At 46.6% G+C, this 23,853-nt stretch overlaps 1 protein-coding gene across 2 annotated transcripts; it reads right to left on the bottom strand.

Moving 5' to 3' along the window:
- Positions 1-1,138: 1,138 nt before the first annotated feature.
- LOC105915681 (interleukin-1 receptor accessory protein) lies at positions 1,139-23,192 on the bottom strand. 2 transcript variants are annotated; one of them, XM_036131526.1, is made up of 12 exons: positions 22,764-23,192; positions 20,415-20,485; positions 15,441-15,636; positions 15,122-15,205; positions 13,928-14,153; positions 13,658-13,826; positions 13,495-13,566; positions 11,547-11,679; positions 11,212-11,360; positions 10,932-11,075; positions 8,552-8,695; positions 1,139-3,181 (listed from the first exon to the last, which is right to left on the bottom strand). In XM_036131526.1, coding segments are annotated over exons 1-12 (2,286 nt in total). In that variant the 5' UTR covers positions 22,766-23,192; the 3' UTR covers positions 1,139-2,285. The 2 variants fall into 2 exon arrangements, with proteins under 2 accessions (XP_035987419.1, XP_012705320.2); XM_012849866.3 differs by lacking the exon at positions 1,139-3,181 and adding an exon at positions 7,531-8,460 and having other exon boundaries at positions 22,764-23,187.
- Between the last annotated feature and the right edge of the window lie 661 nt (positions 23,193-23,853).

The following is a 23,853-nucleotide window of genomic DNA, read 5'->3' as shown; positions in this document are numbered from 1 at the left end:
TGTTGTGTATTTAGTTTAATGTGCAGCATTGGGTTCAATGGTAGTAGGGGGGTATAAACGTTGTTATGGATGAATATTCTCTCTCCTTGTCCACAGCAGAGCTAAGCTTGGCTCACAGGCGGGTAATTAATGGAAATTAAAGCCTTTTCTCAGTCCAGCAGAACACAAGGATGCACTTCCCCATCGATATTTCTCTCCTTCCTTGAAGAAGGAAAGAAGGGAGATGCCTCTTGCACTGAGGTTTATCTTAAAGAGGAAAACATTAATGAGTAATAAATAATTAATCGCTGATTGTCTCCAATAACAGATGTCTGGCACAAACAAAATAGAAAAAACAACCAGTGTACAGCTTCAGGGGCACCATGGGGAAACAAAAATGTTCCAGAAAGAACATTTGTCAAAAATAAGCTAAAAAAAGACCTACAAAAGTGTTTTTTTTAAAGCCAAACCAAACAATGTAAAGAATAAACTAATCAGGTTTGCTGGAGACGATCTCTCAAACTTCTTTTTGCACCTAGAACCTCCTGACCAGGTTGTTTTCACATTTTAAACCCACCATTTGTCTTTCAGTTTGATTGAACTTCACCTTTAACGTAAAGCTGATGGAGCCTGGCTTAGTTACCTCTGTGTGCACAAACACGTTTAGAAATGCAGGATTTTAAGCTCTTTTATGTGAAGTGTGCCTGATATAATGAGCTTCAGAGAAACCAAACACTCTCCTTTCACCAGCGGCAGCTCTTTCCAGGCGTTAGCAGGCGGATTAGGGGGGGGGAAATAATGGCCGAACATGTCAGCGACGCCTCAGGAGACACCACAACAGGTTTAAGGCAGAGAATGGTGGGATGGTGTGATGGAGGCAGCTTTGCACTGCAAAAAGGGAACTCAAAATAAGTAAAATTTTCTTGATTTTTTATTATTTTTCCTTGATTTGAGCAGGTGAATAAGACTATTTGCCAATGGAATAAGATTTTTGCACTTAGAATAAGAACTATTCATCTCTATCATCTTATTTCAAGTGCAGAATATCTAATTATCTTATTTTAGGGATAAAAATACTCATTTCATTGGCAAATAGTGTTATTTAGCTGTTCAAATCAAGGACAATATACTAATTTCAAGAAAATTTTACTTACTTTTACTTCCCTTTTTGCAGTGTGGGCCTGGATGTTGTGGTCAGATGATCAGCTGATGCAGAACCAGTTCCAGTTTCTGACCTCCAGAAAAGTTCAGCCCAGCTATGTTACGATGTTTAAAACCAGTTTTCCTGTTAAATAACCTTTTCTTAAAGTATATTTTAACTAAACCCCTTTTCCACATTCCATTTTAATATGAAACCATAAATTCAGCAACTATTTTTCCTTTTCTTCCATTTCCTCTGGTTACATCAAGATGCTGTTGCTTCTTTTGACACAAAACTCTAAAACAGGACAAGAGAAAGAGCCCAAATCAAACTTTGTACAAAGCTAAAAACTCCAGAGTAAAAGCAAACAGGATGAGTAAAAACTAATCTGAACGCTCCTGGGGAGGCTGCGGCCAGCCAGGGCGAACCCCTGATCTGGAAGCGCCTCCCACCTGCGTGATAAAGTGGAAACAGCGACACCTGCAGGATGTGAACATTTCCTACTTCATTTCCCACCAGAGCAGCAGGATCTTGAGATCTTCCAAACGTGTTCTGGGTCAATTCCTCCCATCAGAAATCATTTGATTAATTGATCTAAATAAATAAATAAAAAACATGCAGGAATGAAAACCGAGCAGAAATCCAGTTTTCTGGGATTCGTCCTTTGCAGCAGCGCCCCCTGCAGGTGACGACATTAACAGCAGGTGTGAATAATCCAAACGTTAAGGGTCTACAGTCTGTGCTGCTGACTGAATCACTAATCAAGATTAATGCAATAAAAATGTGTAGAAACAGTTTATTTGAATATTATTCATGCAGGATAAACGAGAGGAGAAGCTCCCAGCAGACATCTTACTCAGGTCATTCCTCTCCATGACGTCTGCAGCTGGCACACAGAAAGACTTGTGGATCTACAGGTCATATCCTTGACCTCCATGCAGTCATATTCATCTGCTTTAGATTTGCATCAGTTTGAAACTTTGCGTTTAAGAGTAATGAGAGGAAGCTGCTTCCTGTTAAATCAAGAACAGAATTTAAAATTCTCACATATTAAGCCCTTAATAATAAAGCTCCATCAGAGATCCGATCGCTCCAGATGTTCTCCAGCTGGTTCCTGGCTCAAATGTGACAGATGTCCTGGAGGGAAAGCTGTTGAGCAAAAGGCTCAGACCGGGTTTTCTGCTGGGGGCGGAGTCAGCTCCATCTTTAGCTTAAGCCCCTCCCTCTTTTCCTCTGAAGTCCTGGAGTTAAGCTCTTCCTGCTGATGGATGGAGTTCCTTCCTTGAAGTTCCTGGTGGCTGCTGAAGAGGGCGTGGTCAGAGGAGGCGGCGGGATTAAGGTGATTGTGGGCGGAGTTTAGTGAAGGGGTGGGGCTTTGGGCTTTGTGGGCGGGGTCAGGGATGACTGTAGAGGCTCTATCTGAGACGGCTTCAGTTCTTTCACAGAACACCTGCTGCATCTCAGTCTGCACTCCGAGCTCCACCCGTCTGTCCTCCACCTGACATGCAAATCCAGCGCACCCTGAGCACCTCCTGCTGTGCTGCAGCCCCTCCTCCCTCCTCACATGGCCCCTCCCTCTGGGCGGAGTCTTTCTGGCTCTGTGGGCCTGGGTGGCCGAAGCCCTCCTGCCGGTGCGGTTCTGTTCCAGTCCGTCTCTGCGGTTCTGGTTCCGGATGCGCTGAGCCCTCTGCAGAGCCAGCGCCGCCAGGTCGGAGTGAGACGAGGTGCTGTCGATCAGCCTCCTGCCCAGAGCCAGCGGCCGGACCGGCAGCGCCAGCCGCAGCCGCAGCCAGAACCGAGAGCGCCGCGGTTCCGAGCGACTGCCGCGCCACGTCACGGTGCAGACGGAGGCCTGGCGGAGCTGAGTCACCTCCACGCAGGGCAGCTTGCTGACGGAGCGCCGGACCACGGCCACGATGGTGGCCTGGAGGCCGTGCTGCAGGTGCAGACCCAGGCGACACTCCAGGAGGCTGAAGCTCTTCTCTGCCAGGAAGTCAGGACTGAGGACGAAGAGCAGGCGCCGGCTGCGCTTCATCAGGTGCAGGACGGACTCTGACAGATCTGAGACACAGAAGAGTGAAGAGAACCGGCTCAAACATCAAGTTTCTCATCAGCAGAAAAGATTGTTAGAGTTTTCTTAAGGTGACAGAACCATTTCACTGTGAGCTTCAGTCAGAGAACATAGGCTACGTTCACACTGCAGCCTGAAGTGACCCAATTCCGATTTTTTGCCCATGTGTGACCTGGATCAGATCTTTTTATGACAGTCTGAACAACACAGATCGGATCTTTTCAAATGTGACCTGTGTCTGTACGGCCGGGTCGCATTTATCCGACCTGTACGTCACTGATACTCGACAAACGTCACTATTCTGCGTCCTGCTATGCAGAAGCGGGAAGAGATACGACACCCATAGTGGACAACAATGAGGAGAGCAGTCAATGGAGAGAAAGCTCCGGTTAGAAAAGAAATTAATGACCACAAAATGCACGCCAGCATTATAATCCATGTTTACTTTTGCAAACACTGAGGATGCTTTGCTACGTGTGACGTCATCGCATCCTCGAGTGCACATGCGGGACACTTTGGTCGAACGCATTCAGTTCACACAGGAGATCACATACAAGTCACATATATTTAAAAATGTGAACGACCACGCAAAAAAAATCCAATTTCACAAAAAAATCGGAATTGAGCATTAAGAGCTGCAGTGTGAACGTAGCCAGAGTTAGCTAAAAGCTAAAGGCGGCTAAACGTCTGTGCTTGTTTGGAGTCCATAGAAGTCTAGCAGAAGCTCGTTCGGCTCGGATCAGTTGACGGTTCCAAGCCCGACATCTCCTGGACGTAAACTGTAGAGCACCCAAGAGTCAACTGAGCGTTCCAAACATTAGTTTCAGTTTGAACTAACCTAAGTATTTCAGCCTGAGAACGTTCCACGCAGACTGGAACACGTAGAATCTCAGCGGGTTGGGTCAGACCGGGCAGTATGAGGAGGGGAACCAACCACTCACCAGGTTGCTCTGTGTTCCAGGCTTCATCTTCTGATGCCAGCTAAACGTTCACAGCTTCAAGCCTCAGATGTGAAGCTCTGAGTCAGTTTGATGAACAAGTAACGTTTGAAGCAGCTAAAGACGATCTGACAGTAACATTCTGGTTATGGTGGTTTGTTCCGCAGCATTAAGGCTTCACAGGTTTGTGTTTCACTAACTAATAGAAAACATTTTAAAATATTTACTGGTAAAACGTTTTGTTTTGATGTTATCTGCACCAGTCGGGTATCCAGACCCAGTCTCTACCTCCCATCCTGTAAAGCAACCTGTGAAACCTGAAAACGGCCATTATTGTAGAATTACTCATCATGCTGGTCACCTTCTCCACGGCCAGCGCTCAGTTCTGTCCGGTGTTCGTCCATCACTGCGTGCTTTGGCCCGTCCACAGAACAGGACCGGTCCACAGACCAGGACCGGTCCACAGAACAGGACCCGTCCACAGACCAGGACCCGTCCACAGAACAGGACCGGTCCAACTACAGCGAACAGTCAGGGCTGCAGAGAGGATCATCAGGGCTGAGCTTCCCTCCATCCAGGACCTGTGCAGGTCAATGGTCAGGAGAAGGCTAGCTAACATCTCTGCAGAGCCACACATCCTGGACACCACCTGCTCTTACCTTCAGGTGGCGCTAAAGGTTTGCTGAAAACCAGCCGCCAGATAGACAGTGGATCCATCAGAATACGTCTAATAATAGCTCCTTTCCTGGGCCAACAGAGCTTCAGACTGCTGAGCCGATTCCAGAAAGCCTTTAACTCCGTCATTAAATCCGGCCTACAGCCTTCCAGAAATAACTACAAAGCGTGCGCTTTCTTCTCTCCGGACATTTTCGTTAATTTTCATGAGTTGTTCTGAGCTTTTATGTCATCTCACGCAAAGGATTGTGGGATTGCTTATATCCTTAGCGCTGGTAAGGGATGTTGTGAGGTTGCTTGACTAAACTAGCTATGAGAGGAAGCATACAGGCTCCTTTTTCCTACAATTAAATGAAGCCTCTCATCCATTGAGCCAAAGTTTAGGTTATTTAAATTAACCTGAATTTTCTTTGGAACATAAAAGAAAACACACTAAGATCTAATGTTGGAACAACTTTAGGACCTGATTTGTGCTTGGAGCTGTTCTCCACCATAAATCTCTCTATTTAAGTAGCAGCATTAACGTCTTTTGGGCCAAATTTAAAGCTAATTATCCCAGTTTATTCAAACGTCCATGGTAGGTCTGATCCGTCAGTCATGGATTGGCTCGGAACCACCGGCAGTAGAAACTGCAGCAGTCCATCATTAGCTGAAAAGAATATTTATTCTGTCCAGATTTAGACCAAATATGCCCAACATTTCTGGTCAGAAACGTTTCCATCAAACTTTAGTGAGTTTCACTGTAAATAAGAGTTACAGTATTTGATCACAGGTTCTGTTTTTTATTTAGGGTTTCCTGTCTGCCTGCGTGCTACACCTGAAGGGAGAGGCTTAAACTGTGTTTAGGGATGTGTGTGATACACCAAGTCTTGAACAGATCCACAATGTCATTCAGTTGGATCCCCAGATTGTTTCAGCCGAGGTAAAGCTTTGTGTTTTTTTCCTCAGCTTCTCTGCCTTGTTCTTTTGCCACAATAGAACAAGGCATTGTCCCCGTTACTGTAGACGAAGCTCCAGTCTGCTCCATCCAACCTTCACTTGTCTATAAAACAGCCAAATCCTGGAAGTCCTCCATTCGAGTCAAAGACAGATCCCCGGCATTATGTATAGCCACAGCAACCCCAACAAAAATCTTCCAGGGATTAGTTGTAAATCTCCAGATCCACAAAACGCACATCAGCCAATCTCCTGTGACCACACCAGCATTATAAATAATTACACTCATGAAGATCAAACAGACTCAACCGAAGAAAAGTCTGCAGTGTTTTTAACTGCAAACATTAACTGAGAAACAGTGAAATAGATCCACATATTCTTTATTATAAACAACCAAAACCAGAAAAACAATATAAAAATATGTTTCAGAGCATGATAAAGTGTATTAAAATACTGACGTTTAAATTCTGAAACAGCATGACATGCTTTCAACCTAGAAATCATTTTCGAACGACTGATTCTTTGTAGACAGACTTCTGTTAAAATCAAAACAGTCATAATAAGAAATGGTTAAAGAAAGTGCAGTATTGGCAGAATTTTAAAGCAGATCGTGTCTAAAGGAAGCTTCAGTGGATTGAGCTCCATCAGATTTCCCTCATTTCCTCAACAAATCCTCCTCTATGCAGATGACACCATCCTTTACGTTGGTTTCTCTCCATGAAGCAGCAAAAACCTTTTTTTTTTCTTTAAATAAAATGTAACAGGACATATAAACATTTATACAGATGGGGGTGAAATGTACTAAAATACAGTTCTAACGGCCACAAGATGGTGCAAAAACAAAACTAATTAATCCTAACGATCAGAAAAGAAAGCTGTCCTTATGTAAAGCTATATTCACTGTCCTGATGCCCAGTTCACCGGCTATGAACATCTTTCTCTGCCCATCAGTAAAATCAGGTTGTATCTGACAGTTTGTACCCTCAGTACCAGCAAGAGTTATCTCTTAGCAGGTCACACACAGTAAAACTACAGATGGTCCAGAAAACAGTGGACAGTCCAGGCTTTCTACACCGTGGCTGGCTGAATCCAACCCGATCCCTAATGCTGCCTAAAGAGTAGGGCTGAACGATTTTGGAAAATAATCTAATTGCGATTTTTTTTCTTAATATTGCGATTTAGTATGATTTTTTTCCCCCCTGTTTAATTCACCATGTCCTTTTAAACATATAAAAACAACAAATCAATTTGTTTCCTCGCCGTGTGGATTAGTTGCTAAAAGCATCTAAACTTGGTGCAGAAATGATTGCGTTCTGCCTACAATATATTTTAACCAAAATTGCAATTTTGACTTTTCTCTGCATTAACCTTAAGCGACAAAAATGGCCTCTAAATAAAGATGTAAAAAAAACTTTAAATGTTTCTATTGATCAGAATATTATTCAAGAGAACAGCTTTTAGTTGATTTGGACATCAATCCTTGTTGAACATAAAGTGCAACCAACCAGTAAGTCTATGTATTAAACTGATTGACCTGTACTTAATCCTATGTATGATTTATATAAACTCTAAAACAAGTAATAAAATTAGATTATCTCACTGCTGCAACTGTCTTCCCTTCCATGTGGAGGCAAACCCACTTTAAACATTTTACCAACACCTAATGGACGCGTCTGATCCACTAATTGTTACATAGCCAAAAATTGCAGACTCTGCGATTTGGAAATTGTGTTTTTTTTAAATCGCGATTATATTGAAAATGCGATTAATTGTTCAGCCCTACTAAAGAGGCAGTTCTGGTTCTGCAGTAGCTGTGAAAGCTCAGTCCTACAGGCTGTTGCTCCATCCGGACCCCTGTGCTCTTCTCAGGAACACCGTCTTGTACCGGCATCCCATCAGCATCTCAGTCCAAAGCGTTCTGTTAGTTCTGTGATGAGAGCAAGGTACCAGATACTACGGTAGTAGAGACTACCCTCCTTACCTTTAAGACCCTGCAGAGAATATCTCTCCTTCTAACACCACTAAGTGTCTGGTTTGAATTGGAATGTGCTTTAAGTTGATTTATTGCTTAAAGGAGTAATGTTTCTTACATCGACGTATTCAAAGTGTATTTCAGGATAGTTTTGTTTAATATCTTGGCATAGCTTTGTACTTCTCGTCTCTCCAGACCCAGTGAGAATAATAATAGGGTCTTTCTAATAGAGTCATGTGGTTTTGGTCCATTAATGCGTCTCCGATGAATGTCCAACAATTCAGTTTTAAATGCTGTCTGAACTACGAGGCAGAGTTAAAGATGTTCTGTGGTTTTTTTGTCGTGTTGCTAATGAGGCCTGTCTGGGAGTTTGTGCTGTTCTGACTACTGAGCCTCATCAGCGCCACCTCCTTACTGCCCCCCTCCTCGTCTCTGCACACTTTCCTCACAGGAAGCTCCACCCTCAGCCTCTTCCAGAAGCGGGACGTCAGCTCTTTGGACTTGTCCCCCTGCCACCGGACCAGCGCCAGAGCCACCCGGGCCCTCCGCAGCTCCCTGACCAAGCTCTGTCTCTGGACCGGCTTGTACTGGACCAGGATCACCCTCAGGTGCCCCCCCAGAGCCATGCTGTCAATGCCGGCTTTCAGCTCCAGCAGGGCCTGGGAACCCTGGGAGGCGTAGCCGGGGCTAACGACCACTAGGAGGCGCCGGCTGCGAGCCACGAAGCTCAGCGTTTCGTCTGTGATGGCTGCAGAGAAAGATGGAAGGATGAAGGGATGAAGTGGTGATGGATGGACAATGAAAGCGCGTGGATCAGGAGAAGATTGAGGAGAACTCACTTCCTCCGGGTAGACTGTCTCTGTCAAAGATGCAGACCGAGTATCCGAGGACGTTCTCCAGAACGCTGCGCAGCGTCGACAGGACAAACTGCTCCTCCTCGCTGTTCCTCGCGTACGAGATGTACACGTCAAACTCCTTATCATCTAAACACACACAGAGCAAAACTCATGAGAACAAGCCTGTCTGTGGAAAATGTCTGCACACATCATCAATATAAAAAGGAAGCCACTTTATCTGATCTGATGTCTGATCTGATCAAGGTACATTTCTTCAGAACTGAAGCCGCAGCCTCGATGTTTGTTCCTTTCCGTTGAACCAGTGATGGCAACAGGAAAGTACGTCATCGTTCTAATCTAACATTTTATGTATCAATGTGACGCCTCCATGTGGATGAATCATCAGCACAACGCTGACAGACGGTGTTTGAGCTGATAAACTGGCTTTTCTGCAAACATGGCTTTATGCGTTTTGGTCAAACAGCGTGTCCTCTGGTGCCATCGGTTCAAAGGTGACGGCTTCAGAAATCTGGTGGTTTATTCAGAATTAACTCATGCTGCCATGTTGCTTTTAGAGGCTTTCTCCTTCAACCCTTCCAAAGACGATAAACATGTCCATTATTTTTCTACTTTTCAGGTTAGCAAAGCAAAATGAAACACGTAAGTGAAGAAAAACTACACAAAATAAAGTCATGTAAAATAGATTTGGCCAAGCTTAACTGGAGGTATTTAGATTTAAAAAAAATCTAAAGTTAATCTTTAGGATTTAAGATTACTATCCCTAAAGCAGGCAAACCTAAAGAAAGTTGACCTAAACCAGGTTAAGCCAAGCTCAAAATACTAAACTAAACCAAGGCAAGATCATCTAAAATAAGATAAATTCATTTTAAATAAACTGACATAAAGCTAAGGTAAGATAACAATGACACTCTAAACTAGTGTTAATGCTAAATCGGTATTAGCTAAGTAAAGCTAAAGTAAGTTAACTCAATATAGGCAATATAAGTTAAACTTAGGTAAGCTATGATATACTAAAGTAACCTTACCCTCTTAAAGATCCAACTGATTACAGTAAACTATGCTAATATCAGGTAAAGCAAACTAACTTAAAAAGATAAATTAAGCTAAGCCAAGGTAAAATACACTAAGCTAAAATAAACAAAAATGAGACAGGCTAACCTAAAATAAGATATGTAATTCAATATATATTTTCAGCTGAAGTAAATTTAGCTAAAATATGCTAAGCTAACACAGGCAAGAAAAAACTAACAGGAGTTAGTCCATAAATGTAGCTAAAATAAGCTAAGCATAACTAAATTAGGTTAAACTATGATAAAGTCAAGGTAAACGAAATTCAAATAACCATAATCCTACACAATCTTAGCCAAAATAAACTAAGCTAAATGCGCTAAAAATGCTAAAATAATATTAGCTAGCCTAGGCTAAAGGGACTTTTTTTAATCTCATTAGTAAATTAAGTGCAACACAACTGAAAATACTGCTGGTGTTTTATCAGATACATCATCTGCCAGAAGGTATTCAGGTGTTTGAGAATTATCTGTTTTATTATTATAGCTGATTTTCTTCAGGTTTTTTTTTAAATCTAAGTCACAAATAAAAGCTGATGCCTCTTGAACGTCACAGGCAGATGTTTCACACAAAAACACCTTTTTAATTGGCTACAGTTCTTTTTTTACAATGATTTAAAATAATTACTCTCCTATTTCAATGAGCAGGATTTAATGCAAATGTAATGCTTGAAATATTTATCGTTAAAGGGTAGCTACAGATATTCATTTTGTGGTTTCCCATTGAGTCATGACCATTTTCTCAGAAACATGGGAAACAATTTCCCCCCTTATCTTATCTCAACATAATTTAGAGCCACGCATTTTTCTTTTAATACCAGCCTGATGATAACAACTTATACGCAAGAGAAAACTTCTAACCTACAACATAAATTCTCCATGACGCAGGATTAGTTTGAGAGAGAAAGGGGAAATGTTTTTAGGGTGAAACCAGAGCCGCTGTCTGACAGTTCCTGAGGCTTCGCAGAGTTTTCCCACAATGACACAAACACACCAAATGACTGAGAAGTCAAGCGGAGAGTAGTCTGAACATTTTTACAGCGTCCACTTTGGCGCCCAGATTTAAAAGCTTAGCTATAAAACATGTCGGCCCGAGCTCCAACGGTGCCGTTGGCTTTTTGCTAAAGCTTTAATAAACTAAAAGCTCAGAGTGCAGCCAAACGCACAAGAACATAAACAGTGAAAGAAAGGCGGTGACACAGCTGATATCCAGCAGAAACTTTGGCTTTTACTCCCATTTGTGAACGTAGAGGTGCTGAGAAACGTCCGGAGGTGAGAGCAGGTGGACGTCTCACCTGTGTGCCGCTCGTCGGTGCCGAACCAGGAGCGGTAGAGGAGCAGCAGCTCCAGCCAGAAGACGTGATAAACCACAAAGAGAAGAAGCATGAGCACCAGCGTGACGCCGAGGCCACAGCCCAGCTCCAGGGAGGGCAGCGAGACTGGAGGAGAAAAACACACCTGGAGGTTAACACCTGCAGGTTAACACCTGGAGGTTAACACCTGCAGGTTAACACCTGGAGGTTAACACCTGGAGAACTTTGGGCTGGATTCTCCGCCTCTCAGAGTCTTCCTCACCTTCCTCTTTCAGCTGAGCTCTGCGGGTCAGGAAGCCCTCTGCGTTCCTCACAGAGCAGTTAAACTCTCGCTTCAGGTCTTCTGACTGGAAGTCCTCGATCATCAGCACGCTGTCCTCAGTCACGTCGCCAAAGTTGTATTTCATATTGCTGCAACAAACCCACATTCACATGCCAAAGCTGTTATTTCAGCGGCCGCAGGGTGCAAACACACACATGACCAGACGTTCTAGTCCTGGGTGGACAGAACCAACCGGTGCCGTTAATGTAGAGCAGATAAATGAATACACTTCATCTAGAAATCTGAGCGAAGCATCTGATTTGTCCACTTTCTACCTGTTCTTTTGGGAGAAGCGAGGGTTGTTGAGCTGATCCACCCTCTTCCCATCCACTGTCCACCAGATCTCCCGGGAGGAGTTACGCAGGACGAGAGGAAGCAGACCTCTGCAGACCAGATGCACGTCTGAGTCTGACGGGCAACAGAAAGCAGAATCAGAACCAGAACCAGAACCAGAATCAGAACCAGAACCAGAACCAGAATCAGAACCAGAACCAGAACCAGCGCAGCCAGACAGGCTTCTTCCTCAGCCCTTTGCTGCAGCTTCACTGGATAAAACGGACCCATTCTGACTAAACTAACAGTTTAAGCTTCTCTTCCATTCGCTGTGATTTGTTTCCCTCCTCCCGGTTTCCAGTAAATCATTTTAACTCATGAATTATTCCCGATCAATAACAAATTACAGCACTAAATGGATCTGCTGCATCACTCCATCAGTCTGATGAGCCCATCCCTCAGTGACCATCAGCAGCTCTGAGACGTTCTCCGCCTGCAGCCTCCCATCCATACAGAACTCTGCAGGAACCCCGGATCAGAGGCTGCTTCTCTAAACCGCTCCCAGCTGTTTGTCCAACTAAAATAAATCATAACCCATTTTCACAGTTTGGTTTCTTACAAACGGCAGAGATGTGGTTATGATACAGGACGCTGTCACACTTTAAAAACTATGTTTTAATGTTGGAATACGTTGTCTAAACAACCCATTTCATAAATTTATGGTCTTTAACAGACAGACATCTGACATATTGATGTATTAATATGTGATTTCATGCTGAAATACTTTGTTTTATGCTCTCAAACAAAGAGACATGTGGTATTACTAATGAATAAATGTATAAATTAATACATTTTATATTCTCTCTCATAATTTCTTAATATTTTTGTGTGCATTTTTTTAAAAATGCCTGTAAAAGTGTTATTTAAAGTTTCTCACACCGTCCTGCTCATAGTGCTGGAGCTTAAGACTCTTGAAAATCAACAGTTCTGCTCAACTTCCTGCATGTGTTGGTACTCTGTAACTCCTGGGAACTTAATTTGATTCAGGCTTAATCTGTGAAATACGCCGATAACCGATTAATAAATATAAAATTATGGTCCAATGTTGGGTTTCTGCGCTGTCCTCACCAAGTAAAAACTCATCTTCAGAACCAATCTCAGCCCAGAATGGTGATAACCACTGAAAGCAGATCATGTGGGGAACATCTCTGGTTATCTAACCATCAGCTGCAGAAAATATGCTAAAGTTGCTTCCTCTGCGTTTCTAACCATCGGCTCCTAGGCGGCCTGCAGCAGGAGACCCATCCAATATGGCGGCGATGAAGGATGCGCTCCAGCATGTAATGAGGCGACTATGTATATAATGTGTGTGATTGAGGCTACATCGCTACGAACGTCACATGATGAATAATATCAATAAACTCCTGAAAGCGTATTAAACTTTATGTAACTGTAGTTTTTATTTAATATTAATGACTTCATATAATTTTTGCCATATTTTCAGCTCATCTCTTTTAGGTCTGCGTATTTTATTGATGAAGTAAAAGTAGCGCCGTCTTTCCAGAGAGAGACCGGACTGATGAAACCTTTTATCCTGCTGTTAATGTCTTATAGTTAATAAAATAGGTCAAAGTTTATAAATGGCAGCTGTTATCCGTTATTATGAAATTTAAAAGGGATTCTGGGTAATCTTCAGAGGCTTCGCTGCACTAAGAGAGAAAACAATAAAAGTTACATTTTGTTGTGATGCCGGTTCTGAAAAGGCGGTCCAAACAGAACCGGGTCTATCGCAGCTTTTTGGCTAAAAGCGTTTTAAATAAACCCGGAGAGGAAACTTTACCAGAATCCAAATCTAAAAACAGAGACGAGAGAGCAGAACTTTTGGGTCGTACTCCAACCAGAACCAGAACTCATGTTGCGTTAATCTGACCCGGTTTGACGGACACTTACTGGTTCTGACAGAGAAGACCTTGTGGGGGGTCGGGTGGAGGATGGTGGGGAGTTTGGACACGGTGGTCGGATCTGCAGGCAGAACACGGCAGCCGGGTTGAGCAGAACAGAACCAGCAGAACCAGCAGAACCTCAGCGGCTCTCAGAGGAGCCTGGGACTCACAGATGGCCGAGACGTTGATGCTCCTGGTGAAGTTGAGCAGACGGCCTCGGCGCTGGTACCGGACCGTGCAGAAGTACTGGCCCTGGTACGGGATCAGCATGTTGTAGAACCGCAGCCTGGTACCGCGCTGCTCCCGGTCCGTGTCCCAGAACGGGTACCGGTAACATTTCTGAGGACCAGAGGGGAAGGAAACATCTCAGGAAACATTCTGCAGCTCATCGGCGCCACCTTCAGGTTGATCCAGAACCTGCCGGGTCAGGAAGAACTTACCGAGTTCTCTGCACTCACGAAGGACCAGCTGACGGTCGGCTCGCTCTCGGACATCCTGGCGGCGTCCTGCAGGTCCGGACAGTCCAGAACCTGACCCATCTGCATGGCGATCAGCGCCTGGGTCGGCGGCACCGCCACCGCAGGCTCGCAGGGGGCGGACCGGACCGCCTCGTCCCACCGCAACACCTTCAGACGCATGGCGATCTTACTGCAGGACGACTTGTTGCTGCGGAGAGCAGAACCTTTTAGAACCCGGACACGGACCCGACACGTTTCTACATCTCAGACGTCGTTTAGAAATCTTCCTGTTGGGAAATGTTGGACCGCCGGGCTTTAGGTTCCTCCTCAGACCCGATGACCTGATCCATTTCACGGTCGTTGGTTCTGGAGAACCAACGAGCAGAAGCTCTGAAACCCAGAACCGGAAGTGAAGGCTTCTGGTGGTTTTCTTCCACCCGCCGTGACCCAGAAAACCTGCAGAACTTTGTGGGTTTCTGCAGCCGCTCCGTTTCCACTGTGACCTCCTTAAGTTTGAGTCTTCTCACATCCGCACAGAACCAGCTCAGACCGGACCGCACCAGCAGCGCCGCCTGCAGCCTCCCAGGACCAGTCCACCCGACCAGACTGGGTCACAGCGCGACCCGTCTACCAGAACCTGTCAGAACCTGTCAGGTTTTCTGGGTCTCATGTCTGATGGAACCATTCAGACGCGTCTCGTGACGTTTGGGCCGGTTTGGGTTCTGAAAAGCTGAGGCCAAATATTTCTGACATTTAAAGGTTTTAAAGCTCTTCATGTCTTCTTAGAGTCCGGGTTATTTATTTATAACTGAGACAAGGAATCAGAACCGGAGAGAGGAAACCTTTACTGGCCTAGTCAAAGTAAAGCTGAGACTCAGATGTTCTCAGATGTTCTCCTTCTAATCTGTCTGGAGATGTTTTACAAAGAACAGCTTCAGTCCGGAGACGTTCACCGCTGGTCTGGACCTGCAGCCAAAGGTGGTTCTGTGGTTCTACAGAGTTCTGGCTCAGGGCCCGGTCACAGCTGCAGGCCGCACTTTTCAGAATTTAACCGTCAGAAAAATACTGAAAACAACGAATCCTTCTTTAAAACCGCTTTGTCAGTCTGTTAAATAAAAACAAGTTTTTCCAGGGTTCTGGAGAGCAGAACCGACCCGTTACCTGGGGCGGACTCACCTCAGCATGCAGATGTACTGGCCCGTGTCGTTGGCCACGGCCGGCTGCAGCCACAGCCTCTCCCGGTCTTTGCTGAAGCGCGAGCTGCGGAGCAACAATCAGAACCGGAAGATTAATCAGAACCGACTCGATCAGAGACGCCGGGACGGACCCGACATCCTGAGCGGCACCAACACATCGCCTGTGGAAGGAGGTCGTTAGGATCATCATCACTGAGTCCCACAGAGCGACTCGGCTGGTTCTGCCCGGTCTGATCTAACCCGACCCAAAACCAAGTTCCTGCCAGAACTGCCTGACTGGACCCGGCTGGTTCTGTTACCTGTTGGGGATGGGCTGCTCCAGGCTGTGGCCGTCCAGCAGGCGGTACCAGAACAGGTTCTGTCCGGCGCTCTGGGCCGACGTGTAGTTGTAGACGGAGGGATGGGAGAAGAGGGCACAGTGGATGGACCCGGCCTCGCCGTCCAGAACCGAAACCTTCCCGGCGCTGGACTCGCCCCAGTCGTCACACGTTGGTTCTGGTGGAGAGGAGCAGAACCGGGTCACATCGGGTCACGACTCTTTAACGTTCAGACAGAAGCTTTTAAATCTGGGTTAGATTCTGATGACCCGATTATCTGAGCTCAGCCTGCAGGACGGAATAACGAGCATCCATCGGTCCAGTTCTGGTTCTGACCCAGTGGAGCGTACCTAGAAAACGGTTCTGGATGAGACGGGCCTGAGCTCCAGGTCCAAACGGCATGTAAGGGAAACCAGGAGTTTTATTCTGTTTCTACTGTTCAGACACGTGAAACCAGAAGGTTCTGAAGGACCTGCGGGTCGGCCCACTGGACCTGGTACCTCCAGGACACATTCACGTTTATCTGATGTTATTCATCAGTGAAATTAAAAAAAAGTTCATTATTCTCAACGATTTTCTTGCATGAAAAGTCTGAAGGTTTTCATTCAGAACCAGAAAATCAGCCTGGAGTAAAAAAACAAAAAAAACCTGGAGAGGTTCTGGGTTAAGGTCCAAGAACCGACGGGTCGATCAGGATAAGGCCAACGACCTCTGACCTTCACCCAGTCAACGCTGAAAACGCCGGACCCAGACGCTGCTCTGCTCACATGGTTCTGATGGTTCTGATGGGTCTGAGCTGCAGCGGTCCGTCTGTCCTGGATCCGCTCCAGGCTTTATGAGGTTTTATGTTTAACCAATCAGGGTTTAGAGGACCTGGTCGTTAACCGGACCTCGTTAGGACACTTCCATCTCGTTAACCATTACAGCAGAAAAGCTGCCGGGTCCAATCAGAACTTTCTGCAGACGGGCGACCCGATCGGGCCGGAGAAGAGGACCAGAGCTCAGCGACCCTGAGCTCCATGCTGGAACCACTGACTGCATCTGAACCCAGAACGAGTCGGACCTTCGCCTCAGAACCAAAACATTTCTGATGGTTTGTGACCCGCAGACTGAAAACGGAATCGCCATGGAAACATTTCAGGTGACGATTCGGACCCAGATTCAGTTTCTGGAGCTGAGCAGAGAGCTGGAAGCCCTTCGTCCCATGAGAGGGACACCAGGACAGAACTTTGGGTCGGTACCGAGGAGAGCAGAGGTACCGACCCATCACGCACTCAGAACCCGCCGCCTGCAGCTTCTCCTGAAAACAACAAACATGTCTTTCTCCCAGCTTTTATTTTGAAAAGACAACGCTCAGCATCAGCTTCCTGGTGTCAGAGGAGTCTCACTGAAACTTTCCCTGATGCTGAGCGTTGTCTTTTCCTCAGAGACGTTTACCTCATCACTGCCACGCAACCGCAGCAAGTTCTGACCCAGAGAGGCAGCTGCAGCCACGCTGTACGTACGTTTATCAAGACCAAGCCTTAATAATAATAATAATAATAATAATAATAATAATAATAATAATAATAATAATAATAATAAGCCTTAAAACGAGTCCCAACCCGATGAATTCACAGAAGCGGGTCTGAAGAAGGTCAGATCTTTTATTAAATCCATCTGATATATAACCTGGAGACACACAGAGCCCTGCTGTCAGATCCTGGGAGGGAACCGGATCCCGGGTCGGTCCAAACGTCTCCAGCGGTACACATCAGTACCTTACAGCATCTCACAGCTAACCGTCACTTTAAACAGCCTCTCAGAGGACCGGTCCATGGATTATTTATAGCCTCACAGATTTCTGCCATCACAGGACTCCTGCCTGCCGCCGGTCGCTCTGGGAATTCAACCAGCAATCAATCATCTAAATTAGCGGCGGCTAATTTCCTCCTGATTGATTTTCTGACCGATGAAGATGAAGATGAAGATGAAGCCAATCAGTCAGTGGATCTGGACGGAGACAGGCAGATGATCCTGATTCATCATAGGAAGGTTAATTAGACGCAGCCGGAGGGCAGGGGGACGATGAGGCAGACAGGAAGTCCTTAAACGCCTCATCTGATGAACGCTGCGCTAAAAAACACCAAAGTCTGTCTGGACCTGTTCCCAGAACCAAAACTCCTTAAATCAGCGTCTCAAAGATCTAAAGGTCAGAGAACTTAAAGCCTGATCCCTCTGTATCTTTAGACGTCTTCTGGTTGGTCCCAGATCAGCAGAGCGTCTGCAGACTCCACGCTTCAAACACGGCTGTCTGGCTCCTTCAGTTTATCACCACCACGTCTTCAGTAAGATCTGAACCACCTTCAGGGTTCTGCTGACCTCCCAGCAGAACCCTGAAGGTGGTACTGGAGCCGCCTGGCACCGCTGGAAGTTCTCCTCTGCTGCCAGTAAGACCCAGTTTGACTGATTTAATCAGTTAAAGCCAAATAAAACATTCAGGACTAAAGAACAACTCCAGCAGCCCAAGTTCTGCTCGGTCTGTCCAGCCCACAACTAAATATTCTTTCCCAACAGAAGCTGATTGGCTGCAGCTGATTGGCTGCAGCTGATTGGCTGCAGCTGATTGCAGCCTGGCTCTGCAGAACAACTAAAACTAACGGATGAAGCGGCTTCCTGCTCAGGAGGTAATCTCCACGGACCGGCCCGGTTCGGCCCGGCTGCTCCTCAGGATCCTGAGCTCTGGATTAATGGATCCTCTCTGCAGCTCCTGCACAGCGTGGATCTGCGGTGCTGCTGGTAATTGACCTGTCAGCTTTCCCCTGCCGGAGTATTAGTCTTCCTATTAAAGGCCCTCCACCCTCCTGCAGCACCCTCCATCCATCCTAACAGCAATCCCTCCAGCCTCATCCCTCCATCCGTCCGTCTCCACCGTGTCATCCATCCTCCTGCTGACCAGCGAGCTGCTGGCGGACGCTTTGATCCGGTTCCGGGGACTGGGACCCATCAGGAGGCGACCCGTTAACAGGTTCTGCTCAGCAGAGCCGTGATGGATGAGGAGACATTTATTGGTCACAGCAGATTTTATCTGCAACCAGCTGGAAACGACCTTCCCTACAGGAAACATGTCAGCCTGTCACACAGAAATGCAGAGTCAGCGTTTCTCTAAACGCTAAAAAGAAAACGGCTTGTTGTAAAAAAGATTCATTTGATTCTTTTAAATCTGCAGAACCGAGACAAATAGAACCGGTTCCTGAGCTGCATGTCGTCTCCGGATGTGAGAAACAGCGATGCTTCATTTTAGATCTAGATCTGTAGATCTGCTGCCTCTGGGTTTAAAGGGAGAACCTCCTGGTTCCTTTGCTGCTCCGGATCACACAGGTCACTTATGAGCCTGGTTCTGGTTCTGCTGGAGGTTCTCCTCCCTGTTAAAGGGGAGTTTTCCTCTCCACTGTGGCTTCATGCATGCTCAGTATGAGGGATTGCTGCAAAGCCATCAACAATGCAGACGACTGTCCACTGTGGCTCTACGCTCTTTCAGGAGGAGTGAATGCTGCTTGGAGAGACTTGATGCAACCTGCTGGGTTTCCTTAGAGAGGAAACTTTCTCACCAACCTGGAGGATCTGATGGAAGCTGACTCTGGAAAGAACCTTGATGATGATGGGATGTGAATTAATGCTATATAAATAACATTTAATTGATTAATTCAGTAAAAGTGACAGAACCACTGGTGATGTTCCAGAGTTTCTGCTGCAAGGTTAGCAAAATAACACCTTTTAGTCGCTGCGTCAGCTTGGACTCATCCTGAGTAAAAACTTCAGCAATGAAAGCCGTTTAGTCCTGGTTCCCCTGGTTCCTCAGATTCTGGGGCTTCTGGGTAATTAGGACAAACTCAGTCGTTCAAACAGCTTTTTAGTATCTTGAAAAGTTGCTGATATGAAAACTAATGATTTGCTGCTCCCAGTGATTCTGCTCAGTGTGGGCCGGATGTTCCCAGAACCAGCGCAGCTTCTCCTGCCATCATGTCCTCCTGCTGCATCCATCTCCCTCTGCGCCTCCTCCCCTCCTGCTGCGTTATGGATGAGGCTCCTCGCTCAGGGAGACGCCGCGCTGCAGGAGCAGAAGCTGGAAGTTCTGCTGACCCGTTTCAGGCCTGGTTTACGGAGCAGGATGCAGGCAGACGGAACCGACCTGGACTAGAACCAGCCGGGCCGCAGACGGTCCGGTCCCACAGCTGGCAGAGGTTCTGCTCAGAGCATTAAGGCCGGCGCCACGCCATGAATAATTCATCTGCTGCAGCGGCTCCAGATAAGGTCCGGCTTCCATCCGGACCGCGCAGGAACAGGACAGAGTCTGGGTTCTAAGGGAACATCTGGATCCACCTAGAACCCGTTTTCTTCCTGGTTCTACAGCAACACGGAACCGCTTCTACCAGAAAACCCAAAGTTTAGTAATTCACTGCGAGTGTTCAGTTCTTTCCTTGTGTTGCTGTTAGTAGGAGCCGAGGACGGCAGGAGGAAGAGGAGGAGGAAGAGGAGGAAGAGGAGGAGGAGGAAGAGGAGGAGGAGGAAGAGGAGGAGGAGGAGGAAGAGGAGCTTCCTGAACCCAGGTCCAGGTCCGGTTCAGGTGCCGGTACCGCTCAGTAATGGGTGTTTGCAGAGAATCATAATGAACCTCTTGAGATAACTGAGGCTTTAAAACGGGCCGATGTGGTTCTGTTCAGGTCCAGTTTCTGTTCCAGGACCAAGCTTTAGTTTCTCTTTAAGCTGCTCGTTTATTAAACGTTTAAAATGTTATTTTATAATAAAATAACATTTATATAAATAAATGTTATTTCCTGACGGTTCAGCAGTTTTTACCCTGAAAATAAAGCATTTATGTCACATTTCTGGTTCCACGTGTGAAGACAGGAACCGGACCCGGATCACTGACTCCGCCTCCTAACGAGCTCCCACCAGAACCCACCTGTCACCTACCTGTCGAATCGTTGGATTGACTGGCGGCTCCGCCCGTCACAGCCAGGAGGAAGAGGAGGATGAAGGACGCCCTGCGGAGAGACGGACAGAAGAACCCGTTTAGTTAGGGTTCTGCTAGCTGCAGCCACGGTCCGGACCTCAAACTGGACCCGGATCGTGTTCTGACTGCTTTAATGAAGAGAACATCTCAGGTTCTGCTCGTCATCTTAAAGGTTCTACAGAATCTACACGGCTGCAGGTTCTGTTTGTTCTGTTGACCCATAAACGCCACAGCTACGTGCAGCCATGAAGGAACTTCCTGTAAAAAGAGTGAAACTAGAGAATAAATAAATCTACACGTTTATGCAACACCTGATGCTCTCTGTGCAGAGGAGCTGCAGTAGGGCTGGGCGATATGGATTAAAAAATGAATCTCAGATTTTATCATACCAAATCCGATTAATCGATTTTTTTTCCTCCTTTTTGTTTCATAAAAAGAAATTAAAGAAATTATTTTAAAACCTTTCTTTTTATGTCAAGCATTATCAGGGAGTTGACCTGAATTCAAAGTGCAACTAAAAACAAGCTGTGAAACAAGATGGCAGCCGTGTCATTATAAACAATGAAAATATAACAAAACATTTGCTGCTAGTGGTTTTACACATTGAGCTAAGAACAGGCTTCACTGCACTGTGAACTTCAAACTAAGTTAAAAAAAAGTAAATAAGTAAATGAAGTACCTCGTATTATGGTAAAAAAAAGTTTCTACTTAACAATATTTTGACAATATATTTGCCTAAACATATATTCAGCATCACATGCTGTTCTCTTCATGGAAACCCAATGAGTGTATTAGCAAAATAAAATCCAGATTTTCCAAAAATGAAATCTTAAAGAATTGTAAATTCGAATTAATCGATTAAATCGATTTATCCCCCAGCCCTAAGCTGCAGCTTTTAGACGATTTCCCTCCAGAATAAACTAAAAATAAAATAATTATCCATAAACTCAGAGGAAACTTAGCTCAAGTTTTTGTTTTTTATTAATATAATAAAGGGAACATGGGCGTCACAATGCACGGGGTGAAGGTGGGACGAGGGAATTAAATTAAATATGATCAGAATAAACTGCTGGATCATATCTACGCTGCATACCCAGAACCAGAACCAGAACCAGAACCAGACAGAGCAGCAGCATTTAGTCCATTTAGTCTAAATCACGGCTGAGTCTCGCCTTTAAATGTCGATGTCTGTAGTTAAACTTTTGATTTATTTATTTAACCAGGAAGAAAATCCCACGGAGCAGCAGCTCCTGGTCCTCCTCAGACCTGGACAGAGCGCTCCACCTCCACCTGCCTGAGGAGAACATCAGGAGGCCTTCAGGTTCCACCAATCAGGAGCCGCCTTGGAGTCCGAGCTGCAGGGTGAACCGGGCCGGACCTCCTGCCCAGAACCCAGCTGCAGGTGGATTCATACGTCATCAAACCTGTTTATGGAGGTTCCTGCTTCCAGAACCCGTCCCGGGTCTGAGGCTCCACAGCCGGAGCTTCCAGGCGCAGAAAGATGGAGGAGGATGGAGGGAGGAACAGAACCAGGGGCCCAACAACACCATCCATCACACACAGCTCAATAGAACCCAGCCGGTCCGGTCGGTGCCTTTATGGGCCTCCGTGGACCTGGACCGGCTCCATCCCATCATCTCAGCTGTTTATTAAGGACCAGATTTAATTATCAGGAGGGGGGGGGGGGGCACTCTGCTGCTGCTGCCCTGATTCACATGTGATGAAGGGGAGGAAGAGGAGGCTGCAGCTGATTCTGCTGAGCTCTGCAGAGTCCAAGCGGAGCGGAACCGCCTTGATCCGATTATGAGAGCGGATCGATGAGCAGCACCGGCAGCTAGCCCAGGCCGCCGTGAGGAGGCTCCTCCTCCGGGTCAGCAGGCAGAACTTTTCCAGCCTCACGGCTTCTGATCAGCGCCTGAAAGCTGCAGTCACACCTGCGCCAGCATCACAGGTGGACGCGCTTTAATGGGCTGTTCTGGTGCCGATGGGTTCCAGCTTTACCAGAACCATCATTTAGTCTGAGCGGGTCCACTTTCTGCCCCCGGTTCCGAGACAAAAACCCACATTAATGCTTTAATTAGGAGTTTTTTACACGGAGACTGGCTCTGAGCTGTTTGGGGTGTGAACGCAGAGCAGAAGCTCCGAGGGACAAAGCTGGGCTGCTGGTCCGGTTCTGACCCATTTCAATAAGTCTGGGGAAAATTAACACTTAACTACCGGAGGTTCGGTGAACGGTACCAGCTGTCGGTACCAGGTTCTGGTAGGAAAACTGCAGATCTAGAGAAAACGGTCCGGAATGAGGGACTTACATGGGCTGCAGGTCGGGGGCGTCTGCACCGTCGGTTCCGGTCAGGATCAGCCTTCCAGGGTTCTCCAGAACCCGGAAACGGGTTAGAACCAGCACCGAGACCAGGACAGGATCAGGACCGGGCTGTCAGGGTCCGGCTGGTACCTCCGGGGTTCTGATGGTTAACTCCACGGGGCAGGACTCCGCGTACCGCCGTGGATCTGCAGCGGTGACCCGGTCCGGTTCTGTCTGAGTGGTCCGGGAACTCCTCCAAAGTGTCCCGGGGATTACCGATCCAGGACCAGGCTCCTTTTCTACCAGTTAGACCGACCAGAACCGGTCCAGTGGTCGTTTGGATCCGGACAGGAGGGAACGGGTCGGACCCGAACCGGACTCTGAGAAAAGTGCGTGAGGAGCGCAGAGCGGCGCTGCTAGAAGTAGGAAGTAGAAGTTGATTCCGGTCTGGCTCCGCCTCCTCTCTGACGTCATCACGGTACCGTCTGCTCCCCCCCCCCCCCCAACCAACTCAGCTGGAGATCCAACTGATCAGTCCGATCCAACCAGAACCGGGCCAGAACTCAGCGCTCTGGGACGTTTTATTCCCCACAGAGAGAAATATGAGGCGGAACCTCAGTTTGTTACTGCAGGGGCAGATCCAGCAGAACCAGCCGAACCGGTCCAGAACCGCACCCAAACTTCCCTGAACAGAACCTCCCAGAACTGGGCCAGACTAAAACCTCCCGGTCCAGAACCTTCCGATCCAGAACTGGTTCTAAAACCAGAACCGGTCCAGACTAAGATGTTCCCCCCATTTCCCCTCCAGACTTTTTCTACATGTTTTTGTTGTTTTTTTAATAAATTAAAATTTCTCTTCCAGAATCTGTTGTAGAGGCGGACCAGCAGGTCTGAACGAAGCACCGGTTCGGTTCCGTATTTAACGTTAATTAAAGTTTCATTTAAGAAGTTCATTTAAATAAATCTGACAGGGAGCAACATGAAGAGCCGAGCAGCTTAAACCAGGGGCGCCACCAGGGGGGCCAGGGCCCTCGGTGCCATGTTCTCTCTCCCCCCCCCAGTGTAACATCCGTTTAGCATTTTCATCCCATGATGCA

The sequence above is a fragment of the Fundulus heteroclitus genome, unplaced genomic scaffold (assembly GCF_011125445.2).
Source record: "Fundulus heteroclitus isolate FHET01 unplaced genomic scaffold, MU-UCD_Fhet_4.1 scaffold_44, whole genome shotgun sequence".
NCBI classification, from domain to species: domain Eukaryota; kingdom Metazoa; phylum Chordata; class Actinopteri; order Cyprinodontiformes; family Fundulidae; genus Fundulus; species Fundulus heteroclitus.
This window is presented reverse-complemented; position numbering and strand designations above follow the sequence as displayed.